The sequence below is a fragment of the Delphinus delphis genome, chromosome 6 (genome assembly GCF_949987515.2).
Source record: "Delphinus delphis chromosome 6, mDelDel1.2, whole genome shotgun sequence".
Taxonomy (NCBI): domain Eukaryota; kingdom Metazoa; phylum Chordata; class Mammalia; order Artiodactyla; family Delphinidae; genus Delphinus; species Delphinus delphis.
Genome location: NC_082688.1, coordinates 42,363,933 through 42,371,342, shown reverse-complemented (window position 1 = coordinate 42,371,342; position 7,410 = coordinate 42,363,933). Strand labels below are relative to the sequence as shown.

The window sequence follows — 7,410 nt, the reverse complement described above, 5'->3', positions numbered from 1 at the left end:
GGGAAGACAGCAGGAAATGGTTATTCTGTGAGAAAAACAAGTGGCAAGTTCAGACTGTGTACTAAGTATCTACGAAACAGCAGGTGTTTGGCTCCAAAAATCTCTAGCTAGTCATATACAACTAAGCCATTTCTTTTCCTAATTTTATGGAATCAAAATGAAATCCCAAAGACATAGTTACCAGGACAGATCTATTAACGCTACATATGCTGGAAATATGTAGAGATAGATAAACACAATGTTACTTACTAGTTTTAATTTTTGTGTGTGTTTCTAACCAAAGATAACCTTTGGAAGAAAACAGTATACCAAGCACACCTTATCTGTGTCAACTGAGATGTTGTCAATTACCAATTAAGTGGTTTTAAACCCTTATTTAATTTTAAGAAGAGCAGCAATATCGTTACAATATTTGGGTACACTTTATTTTTATATGGGTTAACATTCTGCTATATTTCATTTCATTCATTCTTTTTGAGAAACTGAAAACAAAGGGAAATTGAGGGTAACTTGATTATTTCCAACCAGTATCTGAGTCTTGCAGTAAGTATCTCATTATGCAGCCCTTTCTTCCCATTATTTTTATATATTTTTTGCAAATAATAGTCATTTTTGACCCCTATCCAGCATAAATAGCTTTTCACTGATTCCTAACTTAAGACAACTAAAATTTACAATCATGTGGCAGTATAAATTTTAAAATTACAGTTCGTACACCTTGACAATCAAGATAGTCTGAAGTACAAAAAGTAAATTGTCCTTTAGCTGAATTACCTTTTTTAAATATTAGACCTGCTAGTTAATCTACAAAAAAATACAAGTTTCGGGTGTTCCTTAAATACCTTTTGTAGATGTCATCTGCTAGTAAACAACATATGCAGGTTTCTAGAAGATTTTTCCCCCCAATCTATTCATGACATTCAACAGAGCTCTTTATATGAAAATGTATTTAAAAACAAACACTTTGAGGGGATTTACTTATTTTTGTTATTATTTCCCTTTGTTTCAGATATGAGGCACAAACTTCTGAATTTAAGCTCTGTAAGGCATAGTACAAACCTCCAATTTACAAATAAGGGATTCTCTGTGGGTTGAAACTGCCATGTCACGCAAAAAGGGAAAAATCATCTGTAAACTGGTACACTGCAATGTGTTAAGTGAGTCATGAGACGGCTGCTTGCCTTGGTCTGCTGAAGAAAGGTTTCTGTGTTTTGTGTTTTTGTTTTTCAATAAGACATGCCCAAGTCACCACAAAACTCGCCACAGGCCTCCGTTACTGTTACCGAGAGCATCACAAGAGGGGTCCAGCGGCACACGCTTAGAATGCTTGCAATCACAATAATAATAGAAAGCATGAGTAAACTTCGTCTTTATACAAAACTGAAAAGAATCCCTTCCCACCCCAGACCCTTCAGTAAAACCCCAAAGAAACAAAAAAGAAAATCCTTTAGCTTCGACTGACTAGTGTGGATACAATTCGGTTTCTATGCGTCACTGTAACTAGGGTGATCAATTTTTTCCTTTCTCAAGAGAAGGGATCTTGTCATGCACCCTAAGATGAACAGTGAGACCACAAACCGCAATTCTGCATAGCAATTCCATCCCGATTTCATAAAGACAAATATAACAATCTTTCCCTGTTTTGCTCAGCTTCTTTGAGCTCTGAGATCAGGTTTAATTGACTACATCTACTATAGCTCTATTAAATAGAATATCTTGATTCCCTAAAACTGTAACACTTATGACCTTGTGATGAGGTTTTCTCTATACACACTGTAGGCCTTCAAATGTTGTTGTTTATATTTTTTTTGTTTTTTGTTTTTCTTTTTTTTTTCTTTTGCTGCACCAAATTTAAGATCGCCCTTTCAGGCAAGCAGTGGTCGCTAGCTGTTAAAACATTTCCTTAGTGGATCACAATAGCTTCTAAAACTGCCTTTCTAATAAAGGCCATCAGAGAGGTAATACTAAACTGTGCATATTTGCCAAATAAGAATATGAATTGTATAAAAGCTCATATTCCAATCCTAGGTCAAATGGCAAAAGTTCTACAAAGTTGGTTTCCATGTTTGTATAAAAGCTCCAACTGATTTTTGCTATGAAATTACCTTTGGGTCTTAAGACCTTTGGGTCTTATAATCAGTATACCTCTACTCAGGAATGTGCAAATGATTTTATATAGCACGATGCTAGTACCGCTCCGTACGATAGTAAGGTTTTTTTTTTCTTTTCTAAATGGAAAAAAAAAAATATCCCTAGTCAGAAATAAACTGACAAATTTACATTCTCCTCTCTTAAAAAAGTAAATAAAATAACATTATTCAAAATGTGAATTAGCTACAAGACACACAATACAATTACATAGATACATATCAATACAGCACATTCAATCTGCCAAAAAATTAATGATTACAAAGCCAGGATGGATGATGCAATATCAAGGGAGAGATGTATGTACAATGATTAGAGCATTCGTAATTGCACTAAACCTACAGGCAGTCTGTTTCTTCATTAAATTACAGGTGCTTTCTGAATAAGGAGGGAAAAAAAAACCAAGTAACCTGTGTAGTTTGAGGCTGGGAGAGTAAAGAATGGGAACATCCCATTACTACTTGGGAACTCTGGTACTCATCTGATAAGCCATTGATTTTCTCCCTCTCCTTTACTGTTCCAAAAGAGTGATGTATATGAAAGTTTAGACTCGTGCCAAATAGTATTGTAGTTAAACTGAGACCAGCATCATGGCCTAATTCTAACTTCCCAGCAGGTTTAAAACAGTCATGACTTATGTTCTTAAACCATATTTCAACTCAAACTGCTTGACAGAAGCTCATCAATACATGTGCTGTGTTTTTTGCATTGGTTGAAAAATTGCACATATAGAATTCCAGATCTCTCTCCTACTATGTTCAGTTTTATAAATACATGTTCTACAGAACAGAGAGGTTACTTTTGAGTTTCGGTCCACAAATCTTCCTTAAGTTCAACTCAGCCAGTCACCAGTTTAAGATCCCAAAGATGGTAAATGAGCAGTAACTTCAGATTCTGCAAATTAAAGGTGTCAGAATAATACTATCAACCAATGTTCTTGGCAGACCTACTTGACCTTAAAGAACACAAAGAGAGTAAAACTGGCTTCAAATGAAGAGAGAAAAGCAGATTTCATGGGGTATCACACAGGACAGCTTTTCCACATTGTCGATTTAGATGCTCAACATGGAATGTGGACACAAAACAATGATTTTAAGGGCAAAGAAAAGGATGGACTATGAGAGTCAAGTTGACAGTGACCAACTGTTTGGCAACTGGTATTTCAGGTTCATTCGCAGCCAAACACTTTAGCCTTCACAGTCTTACTCTCTTACATTTTAAGATACTGGCTTTTAAGTTCTTACTAAAAATTTTTTTTTAAAAGCCAGCTTTGGCAACACATACCCATTAATAAAAGTCATTTTAAAAATTGTGGCCCAAACACTAAGGAAAAAAAAAAGGGAGGAAAAGTTTGAACTGAAGGAAAAAAAAATTAAGAGCAACCTATGAAAAGGATCTGGGTAGCAGCCATTGGAATAATGTAGTGTCTCTTGGCATTATTTTTTGGCATCTGCAGTTTGAAGAAAGCAAGGTGAAAAAAAAAAAAGGGAAGGAAAGGAGGAAGGACAATGGCACATGGCATTTCAAAAGGACGGACTTCTGTGTGTCTTGGCCCTTGCCTTACTGACTTATGTACAGTTCACTGAGCAACCAAGCTATGGCTGAAGGTAGAAATCCAAAAAAAAAAAAGAAAAAAAAAGACACTTAACCGTTAGATGGGCATCCACTGTCCCAGCCCAAAGTGAGGCAAAACAATGTATTTATATAAAAAAACCTCTACATGTATATCCAGAGCAATACATTTAAAACCACAGTATTAATACTTATAATCCTTCAGCAAAAACTACAAACTGTTAAATTAAGCTGATGTTGATGGCTTAAATTGAATGACACTTGTCCTGACTGTATCAGTTGAGAGAAAAACTTGACCAAGAATGGAACTAGGATAAAGGCCATTGTAATGTGGGAAAAATCAGGAGGAAGGGATGGGTTAGGAAAAGGAAAATCAGCTTCATTTTGCTCAATAGAAAAGAAGAGGGGAGAGAGAGAGAGGAAGAAACAGCTCTTTGTGAGTATGACTGAGAATTTAAAATACATTGAGTCACAAGGTTTTGCCTAAAAAAAAGAGAGGAAATGTGCTGGGACTGTACTTCAGCATCCTGTTTTTCCTCTGAATAGTTTAAATAAAATCATAATATTTACTACGAACTCTGTGGACACGCTCACACAGAGTCCAGGACGGCAATAAATTAGTATTATGCAAATTGCTTTCCACAGAAATACAGTCCCTCTTGTATAGCTTCAATAGCCCACCAGGGAAGGGAAGGGCAGTGTCAAGGAGGCACAATTAGACCAGATTGTACTCCTTCAGGTTCAATTGGAGGATGGTGTCTTTGACGGCGGCAAAGACAAAGCGGATGTTCTCGGTGTCTGTGGCGCATGTGAAATGGGAGTAGATAATTTTGTCACTGTCTGGATTCAGGTCCACGAACATCTTCAGGATGAATTCTCGAGCTGCCTGGGCATCTCGCTGGGGTCCTGTTGGCCAAGGGAGGAAAGGGACATTGGTCAGCTGATCTGTTAAGGCATTTGCTCAGTCAGTGGTTACTGATGCTCATAAAGACCTCTTCAGTGCAGACTGGATCTGTTACAAGCACCTTCCTCAACACTACTATGTGTAATTGCTCCTCTGGGTCACTTTACCTGCCCATCCATTCATCTCCATCCATCCACAGAATGTGATTAGGTGAAAACAGGCAGACAGCTTGAAGGGCAGGCTAGGTTTAGCTCTGATTCTTTGGGAGATAGGGAGCCACAGCAGAATCTTCAGTAGGGGTGTGATTAGTTTCCTTCTGTTGGGCTGAGTTAACTGAGCTGGTTTCAGCTGCATAATAAGCATGCGTAGAACATAACTGCCTCAGGCTCTCCTGTCAATCTGCCCCTGTGTGTCTCCCCTCCCCCACTCCACGATGGATCATTTTACATTCTCCAGACTGAAATCTCTCTCAGAATACAAAACCTGTTCCTTAAGGTCTGGTCCATCTACAGCTGTCCTCTGTAGCCTCACTTCTGGTGTTTCTAAGCCAACCACATTTATGAGAATTCAATTCACTACGTGTGATGATTTTAAAAGTTGGTTTACATTTTCTTACTTTTATCCAGGGTCTCTTATGTGCCAAGCACTGTCTTAGAAGGATTATGGTACATTTACCAGGATATATGAAGCAGTTACTTAATAATTTTGCAACAGATTCTTAGATATGACACCAAAGTCACAGGCAACAAAAGAGAAAACAGATCAATTGGACTTCATCAAAATTAAGAACTTTTGTATATCAAAGGACATCAAGAAAGTAAAAAGACAACCTACACACTCTGCTGTACAGCAGTAATTAACACAACATTGTAATTCAACTATACTTCAATAAGAAATTAAAAAAAAAAAAAGAATGACCAAAAAAAAAGACAACCTACAGAATGGGAGAAAATATTTGCAAATCACATATCTGCTAAGGGGGTAAATATCCAGAATATACCAAGAACTCCTACGATTCAACAACAAAAAGACAGCCTGATAAAAAGATGGGCAAAGGACTTGAATAAACATTTTTCTCAGGAAGATATATAAATGGCCAATAAGCACATGAAAAGATGCTCAACATCATTAGGGAATGCAAATCAAAATCGCAATAAGATACCACTTCACATCTACTAGAATGGCTATAATCAAATCAAGTGGAAAATAACAAGTGTCAGCAAGCATGTGGAGGAATCTGAACCCTTGTGCATTGTTGCTGAGAATGGAAAATGGAAAACAGTTTGATGATTCCCCAAAACTCTAAACACAGACTTACCACATGAGCCAGCAATTCCACTCCTAGGTATATACCCGAAAGAATTGAAAGCAGGGACTCTAACAGATACTTGTACACCAATTTTCATTGCTGCATTATTCATAACAGCCAAAAGGTGGAAACAGCCCAAGGATCCATCAACAGGAATGGATAAACAAAAGGTAGTGTATACATACAATTAAGTTCTGATAGATGCCACGACGTGTATGAACCTTAAACACTTTATCAAGTGAAATAAGCCAGACACAAAACGACAAACATTGAAAGATTCCACTTATATGAAGTACCCAGAGTAGGCACATTTATAGAGACGGAAAGTAGATTAGAGGTTACCAGAGGCTAGGAGGAGGAGAAAAGGGGAGTTATTGCTTAATGATTACAGAATTTGTTTGGGGTGATCATAAAGTTGTGGGAATAGTGATGGCTGCAAAGCACTGTGAGTGTAATTATAATATCACTGAATCGCATGCTTAAAAATGGTTAAAATGGCAAATTTTACGTCACATATATTTTACCAGAATTAAAAAAATTAACATAACATGCCAAAAAGCATTGAATTATACGCTTCAAATGGGTGGATTTTAAGTGGTATATGAATTATATCTCAATAGAGCATAATAGATCCTAATAAATATATTAATTTAAAACTTGTAAATTAAAAGCAACACTAAAGCACCACCACCACCTATCAAGGATTGAGCACCTTTCTCGTATGAGTCTTTGTGGCACTATACATCTGCATTTCTCCCATTTTTTCTAGTTCTGTACCATGAAAGAAGGTCTTGCGCTATAACCTCCACTCTTCCTCTCTCAGAAGACCCTCTTGGGATCCACAGCTTAGATTTTTTTCTGTCAGTATTGTTATCTACTGGTTGGGACAAAGAAATCTTTGAAATTTCTACCGAGGGCCTGCACGTTCTAACAAAATGCACCGTGAGTTTCAGACAGCCAACCTGCAAACTTTTCAAACCAATCTTACTGCAAATAACTTTATATCCAGCATTGCTGGAAACTGGGAGAAAGAGCCATGAAAACGGATCATTCTCATTTGTACAATTTACAAAAGGAATGTTTGCATTTCTAACTTCAGAGCCCAGAATTAAAATTTTTCTCAATGATTAAGAAGGCTGGCATCATAATGAATTAAAAAGTTACACAATTACAAATATGTAATATATAATCACTTAATGTCCTAGCTTATTCGATGTACTTACTGTTAATAATTCCATAGCAGTAATAAAAATATTTAAAACCAGGACAAATAGATTGTTAGAACTGGTGCAGCCTCTCATTTTCATAAAAGAACACTATCTTTCTGGCTTATGAATGAATTTTGTACTTATTCTTTTTGAGAAGGAAAGGTCTACTTTTTCTAACTCTAAAGTATATCAGAACAAGACTCAAGTTCACGGAAGAGCACCTGGAACCTGTTACGTTTTTAAGCATAATTTCCTATTTGAATAAACAT

The 7,410-nt window shown here is 36.7% G+C and overlaps 1 protein-coding gene across 2 annotated transcripts in view; it reads right to left on the bottom strand.

Annotated features, from left to right (window-relative positions):
* Positions 1–403: 403 nt before the first annotated feature.
* Positions 404–7,410, bottom strand: part of GNAQ (G protein subunit alpha q) — a 287,167-nt gene continuing 280,160 nt past the window's right edge. For both annotated transcript variants that reach the window (XM_060014594.1, XM_060014595.1), the window contains exon 7: positions 404–4,626. In XM_060014594.1, the coding sequence (XP_059870577.1) occupies positions 4,436–4,626 (191 nt within the window). In that variant the 3' untranslated portion in view covers positions 404–4,435. The remainder of the gene's footprint in view (positions 4,627–7,410) is intronic.